The sequence below is a fragment of the Ornithorhynchus anatinus genome, chromosome X5 (assembly GCF_004115215.2).
Source record: "Ornithorhynchus anatinus isolate Pmale09 chromosome X5, mOrnAna1.pri.v4, whole genome shotgun sequence".
Taxonomy (NCBI): domain Eukaryota; kingdom Metazoa; phylum Chordata; class Mammalia; order Monotremata; family Ornithorhynchidae; genus Ornithorhynchus; species Ornithorhynchus anatinus.
In genome coordinates this window covers 62,299,652-62,318,101 of record NC_041753.1, presented here as the reverse complement: position 1 = coordinate 62,318,101, position 18,450 = coordinate 62,299,652, and the positions used below count along the sequence as shown (strand labels likewise).

The window sequence follows — 18,450 nt, the reverse complement described above, 5'->3', positions numbered from 1 at the left end:
AGCTCGTTAATTAAATATCAAAAGGGTTTCCAGGATCCTATAAGCAGGTGATGGGAATTTTGTAAACAATGGGCCAGATTCCCCAGGAGGAGGTCTGGTATTGCTCTTGCTCCCTTAAATTGCAACTCTGAGTCCACCGGAAGGTCGAATTGACAAAATGGAAGACTTAGTGGTTCTGACAGCTACCTGATAGCTTTCATTCCATCTTTGCTTGTATCCACCCCAGCACTTAGTACAGTGCCTGCCACATAGGAAGTGTTTAACAAATACCATAATTATTATTATTCTCCAAAATCTATCAAGGATAGTGATGCCTCACTTTTATTTTAGGTCACAGGAGGGCACAGAAGTACCTAAAATAACCAGATCTTTGGTACCTGGCTATTTTGAGACCTTTGACTTCTCCAGGTGAAAAACTATGTAAATTTAAGGAACACTTTGTTAACTCTGACATATGCGGGGAGGAGGATTCAATGTCCTTTGAGGTTTAACCCTCCTAAAAACCTTGTTGGCCTGTGACTACAATACTGTCGGGTGGGAGGTGAAGTTTTCTGTCTTTTCAAGTACAACCTTTCTACCTCGTCAAAATATTAAAGGTGGTTGTACTAAGCAGGGGTTGGCGAGCATATGTGAGTCAGGATGTCTTATAGACAGTGATTTCTATTGGGCTCACATTCGTGTTGAAGATTTGAACTCATGAATTTGCTAAACTGACCCTTCGGGGAATCTAAATCCCTTTCCCTAATGTGAGCCACTGTACAGTATCTGATGCCAATCTCTAGGCTTTAGGATGTACCCAGGAAGTACTCTGATGGATCGATACTGCGGCTTTGTGGAGAACGCCTCTGCCTAATGAGTTCTGTCTCTCTTCTAATGGACGAGGTGGCTCACTTCAAATGCTTCCACATTTTTGGTGACTTTTAAAAAAGGAATTTGAGAGAAATTCAACTAGTATGTTGACTTTTTGTTATGTGCGGGATTGTGGATTGAAAAGAAGTCCTTTCAAATAGGATTGAGGAGTTCTTGTGTTGGGAGCATTTTTTTAAATGTTGTTTGTTTTTGGAGTCTTAGTGGAAGAAGTCATTCACTTTCCATAGAATGATTTGTTAGGCTGTTTGAAAATACATGTGTATTGTAGCCGTATCATGCTATCCTAAGGCTTTGTCAAGCCTCACCTTGGTACAAATACACCCTCTAGACTGTAAGCTAGTTGTGGGCAGAGGTCGCATCTATCAAGCCTGTTATATCGTACTCTCCCAAGCATTTAGTACAGTGTCTTGCACACAGTAAGCGATCGATAAATCGACTGATTGATACAACATCAGCTGGATAAGGGTCTCAGCAAGTAGCCTTCCTTCCTTTACATTTTTCCAGTTGAAATGGCCAACCGAAGATAGGGTAATCTACCCGCCAACTGTCTCTCTGATTCTGGAAGTTAAGAGGATGGGCGGGTACATCCCAAACAGAGAGAGCCTGCTGGGGGCTACCTGATCTCTGCGTGCAGACTAATTAGCCTTTGCTGACAGGGCTGGAATTAACATTACTGTCCCTGAAAGGGACAGATGGGCCCTCCTTACCCCGGAGCAGGTTCCAGCCAAAGAAGTCTCATCTTAACCGTCTGCAGCCGAAGTTGTGCCAACTCTGCCTCTAATTTGGCCCAGGTTCATCCACTGTCTCCTGTTATTGCACCCTTGGGCTTCCGGCTGGGAGTCTGGATGCCCTTGCCCATCCCTTTACTCTGACCTGCTTTGGGAAGGGCTCCTACAGAAAGAGATTCTGTGGGCTGGCCAAACCATCCCTCCTCAATTATTCAGGGGCTGATGAATCAGTCAGTGGACAAACTAAAGCCCCTTGCCTCTCCTCTTCCCTTCTGCTGCTCCTTTTTGAGTTGTTTTTCTGCTTCTTAGTCCTTCCACCACAGGGGGGATGGGAAGAATAAGTGGATCTCTGCAGGGGCTAAATTTTACCACCCAGCGAGACCAAGTCTAACCCTGGCAGGAGCCCAGCAAGCACTGGAAATTCAGGACCTGCCCGCTCGGGGATGTTGGCTCTAAAATGTTGGAAAAGCAGCCAGCAGCCAGCATGCTGTTTGAAAGCAGGACCTTTAAATTGATCTGCAGGAGCCAAAGACAATAAGCGAACTAGCAAAGGGAAGTGCTGAGCTCCCAGGGCAGCAGAAGCCCAAACAAAGCCAAGTCAGGAGGCTTCTCAGTAGGTATTACTTACCTTGCTTCCAGCCACTTCTGCTCAGCTTTCATTCTCCTCCAGAGTTCTCCTGGGAGCTAGGTGATGGTCACATGCAAACAGCTCTTTGTTTTGTGCTTAGACAACAATCCTCAGCAGGCACTGCCCCATCCGTATTGTCTACTGTCTACTTGTTGCTGAATCGAACATTCCAAGCTCTTAGTACAGTGCTCTGCACACAGTAAGCACTCAATAAATATGATTGAATGAATGAATGAATGAATCCATAATACTACTCAGCCTCAGAGTGCAGTCACTACGACACCCATTTTCTCTCTAAAACAGCTGCTCCGGGGGAATAAGCTGTAGAGTGATATCGTCCTTGCTTAGTGACTTACTTTAAAATGCTCCACATGCCACTGCCTGTAATTGCAGAAGTATTGATATTAGACCAATCTCAGGTCAATGGTCCATTGAGAAGTAGCGTGGCCTAGTGGAAAGAGCACAGGCCAGGGAGTCAGAGGACCTGGGTTCTAATCCTGGGTCCTCCACTTGTCTGCTGTGTGACCTTGGAAAGTCACTAAACTTCTCTGTGCTTTAGTTTCCTCATCTGTAAAATGGGGATTAAAACTGTGAGCCCAAAGTGGAACAGGGACGGTGTCCCACCCAATTATCTCGTTTCTAACCCAGGGCTTAGTTCAGTGCTCAGCACATAGTGCTTAACAAATTCCACACTTTTTATTCTGTCTCTGAAAATGGCACCTGGAGACTTGAGGGAACAGCGTTGTCTTTTTCCCTCTCCATCTCTAACTTTCCCTCTAAAAACCCATTATGGACCTCCATCCATAAGGTGCCTTGGACGACCCTCGGAAATGCCAGCCCTAGAGATTCAAGTGTGACTTCATTCATTCATTTCAATTGTATTTATTGAACGCTTACTGTGTGCAAGACACTGTACTAAGCACTTGGGAGAGTACAAGCATGCAGGGTAACCTGATGATGTATAAATGTCATTTTGCAGCAGGTGCTGAGCTTGTCTAAATCTAGCCTGTTTCTCTGGTGAAATTCCCAACCCCACCAACTTGCTCCAGAGCTCTGAGTTCCCCTCCCAGGATACTGTGAAGATGGGCACCTCTTCTCAGCTCCAGAACTTGGTGGCAGCAGAGGGAGGCTGCATGTTGAAAATAAATGTGTTGAATGTACATCCGGTGCCATAGCCATACCGGATAGGGGATAGACCAGCTGAACACTGGCCTGCTATGAAACTGGATGACTAGGCACTCTCCTTATCCATGAATCTAGCCAAGTCCCTCTTGTACCTATTTTCCAGCCTGCACAACTGTTCCTGATAATGAATTCCATATGTTTACTGCCTAGCTTCAGTGAATGCTTCCTTTTCCTGGTGCTGTGAGCTTTGGTGAACAATAATTCCATGGAGAGACAGAGTGGCATATTGGAACAAGAACAGAACTGGGAGTCAGGAAGCCTAGGTTCCAGTCCTGTATTTGCCACTGGCATTTTTGTGTGACCATAGGCAAGACACTTAACTTTGCTGGGTCTCAGTTTCCTCATCTGCAAAATGGTGATGTGATCTATTGTGAGCCCCATGTGGGACAGGAACTGTGTCTCATCCCTTAACCTTTGATCTACCCAAGCTCTTAGCACAGAGTAAAAACTTAATAGGTGCCATACTATCATTAATTATCATTATCAGTCGGTATTTTGACCACCTCTTCTAACCCTTTTGCCTCATGTAGCTCATCTAGAAAATGGTGTTAATTTCCCCTACTTCCTTTCTCAAAGGTTTTCTGAGGAGAAATGAGGTAATGTCTGTAAAGACCTTTTGAGCTTCTCGGAAGAAAGATATTCTACAGTAATGTGATTTGCTAATGCAGTTGCTTGTGGTGTAATAAAATATAAATCTATTTATCCAAATTCCTTTGGATGCTTCCAGAACATTTGCCTATACCATGGGGATGAAAAGCAGTTAGCCTTTAAAAGGCCAACCTTTAGAATCTAAACATTGTGAAGATATTCCAGCCAGTAGGCCAACTCTGAAAGTTATGGTGGTGTTGGGAGGAGAGTGAGGAAGCAAATGGGCTTTGAAGAGTTTCTGTCCAAAAGTTTTTTTGAATTACCTTAAATGCAAGTTGTACACAGTCTGTTGCTTTTAGATTTCTTCGAAAAACTTCATAAAAGAAACCATGGGTAATACTAACCATGCCAAGAAGTACCATAAGTCTGAAAAAATGAGGTGGGAGGGAGGGATGGGAAAAAAGTATAATTCCTGCCCTTCAGGAACTCACATTTTAAATTAATATACAGAACACTTGCTGATGTGGAGGGAGTGTTTTTAGTATACAGTAGCAGTAAAAGCAGTGGTCCAAATGGTAGTAGTAAAGTACTCAGGACATGTCACCCCCCCCCCCCCAAAGGTCTCCAGTGATTGCCTAGCCACCTTCATATCAAACAAAAACTCACCATTGGCTTTAAAGCTCTCCATCACCTTGCTCTCTCCTATCTCACCTCCCTTCTCTCCTTCTACAACCCATCCCGCACACTTTGCTCCTCTGGTCCTAACCTTCTCACTGTGCCTTGTTCTCGCCAGTCTTGCAGCTGACCCCTGGCCCGTGTCCTACCTCTGGCCTGGAATACCTTCCCTCATATCCACCAGACAATTACTGTTGCCTTCAAAGCCTTACTGAAGGCACATCTCCTCCAAGAGGCCTTCCCAAACTAAACCCCACTTTTCCTCATCTCCCATTCACTTCTGTGTCATCCTGACTCAATCCCTTTACTCCCCCGCCCCCCTGCACTTATGTATATAGCTGTAATTGTATTTATTTGTACTGATGTCTGTTTACTTGTATTGATATCTGTCTCCCCCCCCTAGACTGTGAGCTCGTTGTGGACAAGGATTGTCTCTCTTTATTGCTGTATTGTACTTTCCCAAGCATCAGCTTGGCTCAGTGGCAAGAGCCCGGGCTTTGGAATCAGAGGTCATGGGTTCGAATCCCGGCTTTGCCACTTGTCAGTTGTGTGACTGTGGGCAAGTCACTTAGCTTCTCGGTGCCTCAGTTACCTCATCTGTAAAATGGGGATTAAATGTGAGCCTCACATGGGACAACCTGATTACCTTGTATATACCCCAGTGCTTAGAACAGTGCTCTGTACATAGTAAGCGCTTAACAAATATCAACATTATTTAGTACAGTGCTCTGCACACAGTAAGTGCTCAATGAATGATTGAAAAATAGCACATATTGAGCACCCATTCAGTGCTCAAATGGTTGCTCATCCATCTTCTCATCAAGCAGAATCTCCTCACCACCTCGTCCTATCTATCCTTGCTCCTCTTCTACTAAAACCCAGCCCACTTACTTTACTCCTCTAATATCAATCTTCTTAATTGTGCCTCATTCTCTTCCCTCTTACCACTGACTCCCTTGCTCAGACTCTCTCTTCTGCCTGGAACTGCCCCCCATCCCTTCCCACCTGGTAGGTCATTGCTTTCTATCCCCATCTTCTAAGTCCTATTTAAATCACAGTTGCTCTAGGAAGCATTCTCTGATTAATCTTTCATCTTCTCACCCTATTTTGTTCCCTCCTGCATCAGCTGTGCTTTTGAGTATGTACCTCCTAAGCACTCACAATACTCACCCTACCCTCAACCCCACAGCATGTATGAACATATCTTATCCTCTAGTCTATAAGCTCATTGTGGTCAGGGAGTGTGCCTACCAACTCCGTTGTATTGTGTTCTCCCAAGCACTTAGTACAGTGCCCTGCACAAAGTAAGCACTCAATAAACAGCACTGATTGATTGATACTCAGTTGCTTCTCTTATCTGTAATTTATTTTAATGCCTGTCTTCCCCGCTATATTGTAAGCTCCCTGAAGGCAGTGATTATGTCATATTCTATTGTACTGTCCCAACTACATAGTACAGTGCTCTGCACATAGTAAGGGCTCAATAAGTACCATTTCTTGTTGGATTGATTTGGTTTAATGCACTGTACATAATACTTGGGAAAGTATAGCAGATACCCAAGGTACATTCCTTCTCCACAAGGAACTAACACTCTTAAGAGGGAAAACAATCATAGAAATATTTACACATTGAGCAATTAGAATAAATGGTAGACAGTACAACTGATTATGCATATATACCAAAGTCCTACTCTTTGGGAACTTGAATTGCTCCATTCCTACCTCTTCTTCTTTTCCTCCCAAGGCTCATTCCAAATTTGATTCCTTCGTCTATCAGAAAACAGATAGGTCAAGTATTGTAGTTGTGTTTTTCCTCCTTTGGAAACTAAAGACCCTGCCTCAGGTTAGAAACATCGTTGCTTTTTGGCCTGGTACTGTGAAAATGATACTGATGGTGCAATAGAAATACTGAAATATTCATAGGTATTTTTGCAAAATACATGCTAGGTCACTAAACAATCCTAAAAGCATTATGTGTGTTCTGTTCTGGAAAGAAATGAAAAGAAAGTCATTTCACTTTTATTGAAGCAGCAATGAACAAACAGCCTGACCTTTTATTTAGCCTTTAGGATAGAATTAAAACTGGGTTGGCCTGCCAGTCAGTCCTAAAAATATGCTGAGTGAAGATAATTAGAGAGGGGAGGAATGGGAGAAATATGCGTAACTGAAAATCAGTGACATGGAGTAAAAGATGTAAATTTTTGTCACGTTACCTTCTTTGGACAGGTTTTCTTAAAATAAAATTATTCAGAATTTGATTGTTCTATGGACTCTCCAACCTAGCATTTTGTGAAGAACAGGAATCCTGGGTTATTGCCCAGCTGATATACTGATACTGTATACTTTTCAGTTAGTAATTAATTTGAAATTTTTATCTAAGATGCTAATTATAGATCTATCACTGAAGAAAATATAACACATTTTTCTTGGTAGAGCTCAGGAAATTAATTCAAAATAACAGTGTACCCTTTAGCTTTCATATTAAAAAAATACCTGTGTATATGTGTGTATTTGAGACAAAGATGAAAAATGTCACCAAGGTTTGTTTCTCAAACTGAGAAACACGGCTCATTAAGGGATATAACATGGCTCAGTGGAAAGAGCCCAGGCTTGGGAGTTAGAGGTCATGGGTTCTAATCCCAGCTCCGCCTCTTGCCATCTGTGTGGCTTTGGGCAAGTCACTTAACTTCTCTGTGCCTCAGTTACCTCATCTGTAAAATGGGGATTAAAACTCTGAGCCCCATGTGGAACAACCTGATCACCTTATATTCCCCAGCACTTAGAACAGTGCTTTGCACATAGTAAGTGCTTAACAAATACTAACATTATTATTGTTTAACCTCATAGAGTTCTATGCAGTCCACATTTCAGGAATGATTTGTTACAGAAAAATATTTGTCATTTAATCATATTTCATTTTATTTGGCTGCAGATTAAAACTAAATCTTTCTGGCATCCTTTATCTTTATGCAATAGGTTAGAATTTGGGTAGTAAATTATGCTGAAGGTTCTTCATTTTTAATTATATATGTTGGGCAAAATAACGTTTCCCTCCTTGTGTTGTCATGGATAAAAAGTTTAAAAACAGTGCTATTGCTTTCAACACAATGGTTGCCTGTCACTTGAGACCATGACTTAAATACTTAAATTCTTTCATACTGACCTGATGCCTTTAAAGTGACCATATTTAATTGGAATTTTGTTTCAGACCCGGAGCAAACGTTTGGACAAAGTGCATGTGGTTCTTGGACATAAGTCATGTGACTTGGACTCTCTTATTTCTGCTTTCACCTATGCCTATTTCCTAGATAAGGTAAAAGAAACAAAATGGAATGTGACTTGTGTGTTTTAGCTGCAATGCTATATAGTAAAACTGTTTTTATTTAAAACATATTTTTAAACTATATAGAGTAACCACCAGCAGATCACAGATATAAGCCCGGTCTAAAGGGTCCAGGCCTCACTTCCAGGTGAAGTGGATCTCCCCCAGTGTGGTGTGGTAGGGTCAGATTACTTGTGCTTGCTGTACTCTCTCTTCTCCTCAGACGCCCCCAACCAAGAGAAAAAACTAAAGAGTAAAGTGCAAGTCAGCCCAAACATGCCCCACCATTTCATGGCCTGGCCCAAACAGGGCCAACCCACGCGCCCCCACCCAGCTCCCTATTTTTCTCCCTCCACTTCCACCCACCCCTGGCATTGTATTATTTGGATTTTGAGGGTGTTTGGCAATGAAATGGAGAAGGTATTCAAAAATGTGAACCAGTTGAATCTAAGTACTTCTGTCCATAGAATATAGGATGGCCAGCGATAGGACTCAAACTGGTCCCCAAGGCCCAAGTGACATCACATGAATTTCACTGGCATGCGCTATACATGGTGACATCATACGGACACCATTTTTGCAGAGGTCCAGCCGATTCTGCCTGCATTTAACATGACTGCCTTTCCCTCTTTTCTCAATTGCTCCAGAGCCATTGTGTTCCCCATCCAGGTCCCTCTGAAAATGGCAGCTCTCTCTGGGGCATGGAATTTGGTGAAGTAGAGGGAGTCTGGGTCTTGAAAATCAAAATAGTGAACACAAAGGCATCTGGTACTCTACTTCAATTAGTCAATAGTATTTTTCGAGCAGACAGGTGGAAGATCTACTGAAAACTGCACTGTCTAGATTAATGCCTGGCCACCCTACTAGAGTATGGCTGATCTCTGAGGACAATTCTTGAACCCTTTCTAAAACCTTCCACCCCTGAGGTCAGTGTCTCCTCAGACTGTGTCTGTGCCTGGGGTTTTACTGGCCTAATCCTTGGTCCAGCTTGGAGCCACAGCTGAGGTGATGAAGAAGAGAGAAATGCGCAGTTGAGTGAGAGAAGGGAGGTGTGCAGAACCCAAGCTTGGGTGCTGGTGATGGCCCAGCAAGTGAGGTATGGGAGGAAGAGAGGATAGGTGGAGCTAGCTTTTCCCTGCTTTGGTCTGCCCTCCCTGCCCTCCTCTTAAGGACCAGCAGTCGCCTCCAGAGAATGTAGTGGGCATGAGTTTCTTTGAGAGCCTGGACTATCGGAGAGGTGCTACCTCTCTTTCATCTTCTGCCTACTCCTCCTTAGGATGGTTCTGAATACAGGAGAAAGGTAAACTAGCAAGTGGATTGCACAGATGATGTAACATGAATCAAAGTCAAGGTAAATATATGGTGGAAAGAGATGTACAGAGAGAGATTGGCTTCTTGGACCAGTTGCTTCTCGCAGCTCCTGTATTCCTTGCTGCCAAAGCCTGTCTCTGACGTGCCTAATGTCACTTTTTTGTGGCAGGTCAGCCCACCTGGTGTCCTCTGTCTGCCGGTGCTGAACATAAGCCGGACAGAGTTCAGCTACTTCACCGAGACAAGGTTCATTTTAGAAGAGTTGAATATCCCTGAATCGGTCCACATCTTCCGGGATGAGATCAATCTGCATCAGCTAAATGATGAAGGGAAGTTATTTCTAACACTCGTGAGCACCAATGTGCTGACAAGGTATGACCTTTGTTCTTTTCAAGGTTCATTCATTCATTCAATTGTATTTATTGAGCACTTACTGTGTGCAGGGCACTATACTAAGTGCTTGGAAAGTACAATTCAGCAACAAATAGAGACAATCCCTGCCCCCAACAGGCTCACAGTCTAGAAGCGGGGAGACAGACATCAAAAGAAGTAAACAGGTATCAGTAGCATCAATATAAGTTAATACAATTATAGATATATACACATCATTAATATAAATAAATAGAATTATAAATATATACATATATACACAAGTGCTATTGGGGAGGAGGGGAGTAGAGCAAAGGGAGTAAGTCGGGGCGATGGGGAGGGGGAACAGAGGAAAAGGGGGGATTAGTCTGGGAAGGCCTCCTGGAGGAGGTGAGCCTTCAGTAGGGCTTTGAAGGGGGAAAGTGTGATTGGCGGATTAGAGGAGGGAGGGCATTCCAGGCCAGAGGTAGGACGTGGGCCAGGGGTCGACAGGACAGGTGAGAACGAGGCACAGTGAGAAGGTTAGCACCAGAGGAGCGGAGTGTGTGGGCTGGGTTGTAGAAGAAAAGAAGGGAGGTGAGGTAAGAAGGGGCAAGGTGATAGAGAGCTTTGAAGCCAATAGTGAGGAGTTTTTGTTTGATACAGAGGTTGATATGCAACCACTGGAGATTTTTGAGAAGGGGGTGACATACCCAGAATGTTGTTCCCAGAGGTTGTTCTGAAAATAGGAGGACTGGGGAAGGATATTGCTGGGCAATCGTGGATGACTGTGAAGTCCTGCAAGAGAGTCAGAGTTAGGAAGTTACACACTTTTTCCCCCTTCTCTGATGATCGAGCAATGCAATATGCTGAATTTTTCAAAAACACCTTTCACATGGAATTTGTTACTAGCATGGACTGAGATTCCAAATTCAGTAAAATGCTAAGATGATTTTTAAAGGACCAGCCTCTAAAATGTTCTTAGGGGATAAGTGTAAAATTGGGAATATATAGCTGGGATGTAGACATTTGAATATATATTAGAAACACTTTTACAGCAGGAATTTCTGTTAGAAGAGTTTCATTAAATCTCTTTGGGGGAAACCGTTTCTGCAGGTCCTTTGTTATTATACCATTTACCAGCTCTGTTATATTCTCTCGAGCACTTAGTACAGTGCTCTGCACATAGTATGCACTCAATAAATGTCATTGATTGCTTGACTAATTGATTCTGGTCCCTTTATCCAAGATGAACATGGGACTTTGCAGCATTCTCTGGCTACCCAGAGACTCCTTTGTAGCTCTGGATTATGTGATAGCCTCGCAGATCTGTTTAATATACCCACAGGTAGCTTAGGATTTCTATACAAATATTTAGGTCTGAAAATAGAACTTTGGCCTATAGTTACGAAGTGACATGCCATTGAGTTCATATCCACACTCAGTAGCTTGGAAACGACATGGAGAATTACCCAAGTTAAGTTTCCGGGACTTTGCTGTTTTAGAAAATGGTACAAGATCTTTAAGAGGCATAAATGGGAGGTAGTCGGTTGATATTCCTCATCTCAAAGTCAGATTCCCTAGAAGCACAGTTCCCGTCCTAAGGGATGGGGAAGAGTGCCACCTATTGAGTCAGCAAAGCCACTGGCTACCTCTATTTCAGCAACTGTCTCCCTTTGACAAGATCTGTGTTGAGGGACAAGCAAATATATAAGAACATAGGGTTGGTTTCTGAAACATGGAAAATGACTAAAAATATGGGATTTTTTTATTTCACTGAAAAAAATGGGCATCACAACAGAAAGAGGGTTTTTTTCCCCTTAAGAAAATTAAGTCTGTGTTTAATTGTAACATAACATGCAAAACTTCTTTCCTATTTGTCCCCATTAATATAAGAGGCAATCAGGGCTCCTGATTGCCTTCATTATTTCTATTACAAGCCAGCAGGGATGCTGACTGTGCCTTCATTAGAGACCCTGGATTTTTAAAACTGAAACACATTTTTAAAAAATTTCCCACCTAGTCATGGAAAATGATGCTTGAAAAAATAACTGAGTTATTTCAAAGCACATTTTGTTAATTTTCATAAGATCACAAATCGAGAAAGCTGAGTATGTTGTATATTATAAAAAGTAATTCATTTACATCTCCATCAGATTGAATGTAACTGCCTATGTATGTCTATTCTTTTGCTTCAAGAGGTGGAACTGCATGTCATGAAAGTGTTGCTAAAACTTTTGGGCAGATTTATTCTCAAGAAAATAGGGAGAAGGCAGCAGTATCCTCTATTAATTGTTAGGCATAAAGATTTCATGCAGATAATAATGAAAAATTGAGAAATGCTATTTGTATGCATAAAAAATCAAGTAATCCTGAAAAGAAAGGTAACATTTCCTCTCCTCTCCCCGACTTTCTCTCTCTTGTTTGCCAGTGAGGAGAGAACTTTAGAATCTGCTGTTGTCAAAGTCATTAATCCTGTTGAGAAATGCAGTACCAGCTTGGACTTTCCGGACTTGTCTTCTTCGTTTGTGGTGAAAGAGATTCTTCAGGAGGCACCAGAGTTAGTCACTGAGCAACTGGCTCATCTCCTCAGAGGTGAGAGATTACTCTTTATATTAAATACTGAAAGGTTTAATGGAGTGTTTCTCAGTCTGCTCATGCAGAAAGAGTGTGATCCATTCTTTGGTTAACAATCCTTTTAAAGACCACGGGAAGCTTCATAAAAGAAGCGGGGAGTAAAGAGTTTGTTAAAGAGTAACATTATATGAATACGTATTAAAAATGTGCATTTAAAAATAGGCGCGAGGGATCTTTGCTATTTCACTAGACAAGAATATTAAATGGAGCTATTACAATCAGTTGGGTAGCTGGAATAGCTCTTCTGGGTTGTTCGTATGCTCTCTCTGGAGGCTTTGTAGCTGTGAAGGAAGGTGGCCAATCCCTACATTGGACCATGAATATAGATCAGAATCCAGTGCTTACATGTCAAACTATATCTTGATCAGAAACATCCTTATTTATAGCAATGGTTTTAGTGATAGAAGAGGTAACTTTCATTATCTTTTTCTGACCTAGGACTGTCATGATCTCATGACCACTATCCTTCTTTTTTCTTTCCTCTGTATGCCCCATTAATCCATCAAGCAATGGAGAGCCATCGATGTCTGCTCCTTTTTCCTGTCATGTGAAGCAATAATCAATCCCTTCCTCTCCCTTCTGCACCAAAGGGGCCAATACAATAAGACAAAACTGGGCAGGATTGATCTTCTTTACATGTTCCTGTCCGGTTTCGTTATGCTTTCTTTCCGAATGTTGTCTTGTCTTGAAATTATCAACACTTAAAACAATTTTCCAGCAGTAATTAACATAGACATATGTCAAAGTGCAAATTTGCACAGAGCCAGGCTTAAGGAAGGCCTCTGAATGAATGCCCCCTTGTGTGTTTACCAAACTGTTTTACAAGGCTCTTCTCCCATGCTACCATACAGAAAGGGGGTTAACCTTTGCCCATCCCCTTTAAACGTTTTAGAACTAATGGCCCCAGTAAAGCTGCCATTAAATATTTTGCTGTCTGCAGATCACAGTACAAGTACTCTATGGGAAACTGTGCCCTCAACTAAACCAAGTAAGCATAATCATTTATCTTTGTGACAGAACCAGGAAAAAAAAAGACAGTGCAAAAAATCCAGTATTGGTAAAGTACTGTGGGCCATTTTGTATGCATCATGCTATCCACACCACGAATTTAGGTTTATTATACAAAACATACAATTAATGGGAAGCAAATATATTGTGTCGGTAACTCTTCCGACACTTTTCTTCTTCCCCCAGGTGTTAGGGAAATAATCTCAAAAATTCAGGAGCCAGGAGTATCAAGGAAAAGCCAAACCTGTTACTTTCAGTGATAGTCGGAAGCGTCTGGGCTGTTAAGGCTTGCAGTAATGAGTCTTGCCTTTTCCACAAAGGATTGTGTTTGGGAGCTCTGGAAAATCAAGTCTCTAGAGGGACTACAAAGTAACAGTGGGCTACATGTTGTATCAAAACTATGTGAGATGTTTATCTGAGACAATTATTTTATGGTATTTGTTAAGCATTTACTATGTGCCAGGCACTGTTCTAAGCTCTGGGGTAGAGACAAGGAAATCAGGTTGGACAGTCCATGTCCCACATGGGGCTCACAGTGATAACCCACATTTTACAGATGAGGTAACTGAGTCACAGAGGAAGTGAAGTGACCTGCCCAAGGTCGCACTACAGATAAGTGGCTGAGCCCAGACTAGAACCCATGTCATTTTGACTCCCAGGCCTGTGCTCTATTCACTAGGCCACGCTGTTTCTGTGGGCAGGGAACATGTCTACTCACTGTTGCATCATGCTCTGCACACAGCGCTCAATAAATATGATTGAAGGAATGATTACTCTTCTAAGTGCTTCATACAGTGCTCTGCACACAGTGAGTGCTCAATAAATACCATTGATTGATTGATCACCATCACATATTCCATATTCCCCCTTCCATTTCTCTCCTCTTTGGAGATGAGAATTTGGACCTGTTAGCTTTCCATCAAAGACTTAAGCTTGAAAGCTGGTGCTTTGCAAATGTAACTAAAGTAACCCAGCAGGTCTTTCTGAAAGACCTCTTCATATACAAGTTTGGATGTATCTTAACTTCTCTGTATTTATGCCTGTATTATAAGAGACTCCAGGACATGCATTTTACAATAAATTTGATAAATATTGGGGTTGGTACAATGATACTTGTTTCTACAAAGACAGAATGGAAACCAACTTTATCCAATACATCATTTACCTGTAACAAAATATGCACCTTGTGGTTTTGACACAACTTCAAAACAAAGAGAAAAATGCAATTAATATTTTAATAATGATGATGATGATGACATTTGTTAAGCACTTACTATGTGCCAAGCACCGTTCAAAGCGCTGGGGGAATACAAGGTAATCAGGTAGTCCCACATGGGGCTCACATTCCTAATCCCCATTTTAATAATAATGTTGGTATTTGTTAAGCGCTTACTAGGTGCCGAGCACTGTTCTAAGCACTGGTGGAGATACAGGGTCATCAGGTTGTCCCACGTGGGGCTCACACACTTTTAATCCCTATTTTACAGATGAGGGAACTGAGGCACAGAGAAGAGAAGTGACTTCCCCACAGTCACACAGCTGACAAGTGGCAGAGCTGGGAGTCGAACTCATGACCTCTGACTCCGAAGCCCAGGCTCTTTCCACTGAGCCACGCTGCTTCTCCTCATCTCATTTTACAGATGAGGCAACTGAGGCACAGAGAAGTTAAGTGACTTGCTCAAAGTCACACAGCTCACAAGTGGCGGAGCTGGGATTAGAACCCATGACCCATGCTCTTTCCACTGGCCACGGCAGGATGTCTGCCTTATCAGGGGTTACCTTGAGCTTCACAGGGGTTGGAAATTAATTTGCCTCAAGCCTTAGTTTCAGTGCTGCAGTAGAATTAGCCTCATTTGGATCTTATGTCTGATCGTGGGTGGATTTATAGTGGCAGGAGCAGAGACCAGGAAGGGCTAAGGCACCCTTGATCCTGAGTCTTTGAAGGCTACATGGACCCAGATTTTTATGAACAAAAATTGGACAACAAAGAGTTTTTGATAGTTTATTAAGTATAGCAGGACTTAACAGAATACCTTTAGAGAATCTGTAAAATAGAGGTTGACTGTGTGCCCAAAGTGGGACATGGACTGTGTCTAACCTGACTACTTTTTATCTATCCTAAGCATTTAGTAGAGTTCCTGGCACATAGTAAGCACTTAATACTATTACAAAAATAACAATACAGGCCTGGGAGTCATGGGATCTGGTTTCTAATCCCAGCCCCACTATTTGCCTGCTGTGAGACCTTAGGCAAGTGACAACTTCTTTGTGCTTCAGTTTCCTCATCTGTAAAATAAGGATTAAATGCCTGTCATCCTTCCTACTTAAACTGTAGGCTCCTTGTGGGACAGGAACTGTCTGATTTTTTTAAAGGTATTTGTTAAGCCCTAACTATGTGCCAGGCACTGTATTAAACGTTGGGGTAGATACAAGTTCAACAGGTTAGACACAATCCCTTGTCCCACAGTGGAACTCTGTCTTAATCCTCATTTTACAGATGAGGTAACTGAGGCACAGAGAAGTTAAGTGACTTGCCTAAGGTCACACAGCAGACAAGTGGCAGAGCTGGGATGAGAACTCAGGTTCTTGTGACTCCCAGATCCATGCTCTATCTACTAGGCCATGCTGCTTCTCTGACATTATTTTGTATCTACCCCAGTGCTTAGAACAGTGCTTGGCATAAAGCAAGTGCTTAACAAATGCCACAATAGTGACTGCATATTTTGGGAACCTTTTTAAGAAATAATAAGTTCACCAAAGAGTGGTTATTATTCATTCTATCCATTGAGAAATAGCCTTCTCTGCTGCGAATATTTCCACATGATTTTAGCCTTTTCTAGTATAGTCTGACTTCTAGTGCAATCTGATATCTCCCTTCTACCCAAATTGTGCAGCTTTTGATATTTTGTCTTGCAAAGTTTAAGGCTTCTGGGCTTCTCTCCTTGCTTGAGATTCAACAGTCAACCACATATATTAGCAGAGAATTATAATAATAATTAAGGTATTTAAGCACTTACTATATGCCAGGCACTGTACTGAGCACTGGGGTGGATCCAAGCAAATAGGGTTGGACACAGTCCCTGTCCCACATGGGGCTCACAGTCTCAATCCCCATTTTACAGATGAAGTAACTGAGGCACAGAGAAGTGAAGTGACTTGCCCAAGGTCACACAGCAGACAAGTGGCAGAGTTGGGATTAGAACCTGTGACCTTCTGACTCCCAGGCCCATGCTCTATCCACTGTGCCATTATACTAGGCAGTATATATGTCTAGCTCTGTACTATGGTCAGACTGAGAAAAAAAAAAAGAATCAATAGCTGAATGCTGATTGATCACGCTGGGGAAGCAGCGTGGCTCAGTGTAAAGAACCTGGGCTTTGGAGTCAGAGGTCATGAGTTCGACTCCCGGCTCTGCCACTTGTCAGCTGTGTGACTGTGGGCAAGTCACTTAACTTCTCTGTGCCTCAGTTACCTCATCTGTAAAATGGGGATTAACTGTGAGCCTCACGTGGAATGACCTGATTACCCTGTATCTCCCCCAGCGCTTAGAACGGTGCTCTGCACATAGTAAGCACTTAGCAAATACCAACATTATTATAGTAATCAAAAAAATCCATAGCAACAGAAATCAGAAGGTAATGTTAAGGAATGAACAAGTGTTGGGTTTTCATTTCAATAAGCAGTGTGGTCAGTTCTCTTACATTCAAGGTGTGACAGATACAGTAGTTTCCAATCCTTGAAAATTCAATTTAAGAAATCCAGCTGGAGCCAATGGCTTTGAAACTATGCTGGCCATTAAAACAACAGATTCTTTCAAAAGACAGAACAATCAATCAATCAGTCGTATGTGTTGAGTGCTTACTGTGTACAGAACACTCTACAGAGCACTTGAGAGAGTCCGATATAAGAGAATTGGTAGGCACATTCTTGTCCCACAAGGATATTACAGTCTACAGTGGCATCAGTAAATTCAGATTGGTAAGGTTAATCATTAAGCATTTTAAACCTAAAATCAATCGATCGAACAATGGTATTATTAAGTGCTTACTGTGTGTAGAGTCCTGCCTTAAGCACTTGGGAGAGGACAATAACAGAGTTGGTAGAACCATTTCCTGCCCTAAACTCAGGAGAGCACTTTGTACAGTGCTTTGCACACAGTAAGCATTCAATAAATACAATTGAATGCATAAATGAATGAGAGCCATATTTACTGTTTATATTACTGCATGAATATTCCTTAAATGGCTTTTAAATTTTGGAAAAAAATGCCCTAAATATGTGAGCTGTAAATGGTAAACTATAGTTCCCCCAACCTGTCATTAGAATAGGTTTCCTCTTTTTGTGGATTTTACATACGCATAAAAACACCACACACACTCACACATTTCAGTATCAAGAAACAGCTGTAAGAAATGCACAAAATAACTTGGTTATGATATATCAACAGAAACCCCAGGATTTGCAAATTAAAATTCTCATTAATAATCTAGTTGATAGAAAAGAGTACACCCAGTGAGTCTGTGCATAACACCAAGCTGTTATGTCAGTCACTATCGCCTAGGGGGGCCATATTAGAATTCATGTTGGAGAAGTGGTCAGAAACCAACAGAATGAAGTTCACCATGGTCAAATGCCTTTGTGGAGGAAAGCCCAACTGAAATAATACATTTGAGTTATCAGCAGGAGAAAGTTAAGAATGTTAGAGAGTTCATCCCTACCATGAATTCAGATAAATATGAGGGCACCCATCCCATGGTTCCTTTAAGTAGTTCTTGGTCCCATTATCAGAAGCAGAATGTGAGGTTGGATGGACCACTGGTCTTGACCCAATGTGATATTTCTTGTTTTTAAAAAGATCTAGCAGTTAAAGTGAAAATGAGTCTGAAACAGTGCTGTCAAGAAAGTAGCATGGTTCAGAGATAGATAAATGAAGTTAAAGCAGGAGCTAATCTGTCCACTATCCTCAGTTTTAGGATCAGTGACACAAGAAAGAGATGCCGCCAAGGAGAGTAGTATAGGAAAGTTAAGGGATTCAAAAATAGGATCTATAAGGAAAATGTAAAGGAACTGGGGTTTCTTGTTCACTGTGCCCCGATCTCATATATCTCACTGCCAACCTCTTACCCACATCCTCTCTCTGGTCTGGTCTC

At 42.1% G+C, this 18,450-nt stretch overlaps 1 protein-coding gene across 1 annotated transcript in view; it reads left to right on the top strand.

Annotated features, from left to right (window-relative positions):
- LOC103169475 (protein prune homolog 2-like) overlaps positions 1-18,450 on the top strand; it is an 84,381-nt gene that overhangs the window by 44,044 nt on the left and 21,887 nt on the right. Inside the window, exons 2-4 of the mRNA XM_029054986.2 lie at positions 7,883-7,987; positions 9,477-9,679; positions 12,087-12,250. Coding sequence (XP_028910819.1) covers positions 7,883-7,987; positions 9,477-9,679; positions 12,087-12,250 — 472 coding nt within the window. The remainder of the gene's footprint in view (positions 1-7,882; positions 7,988-9,476; positions 9,680-12,086; positions 12,251-18,450) is intronic.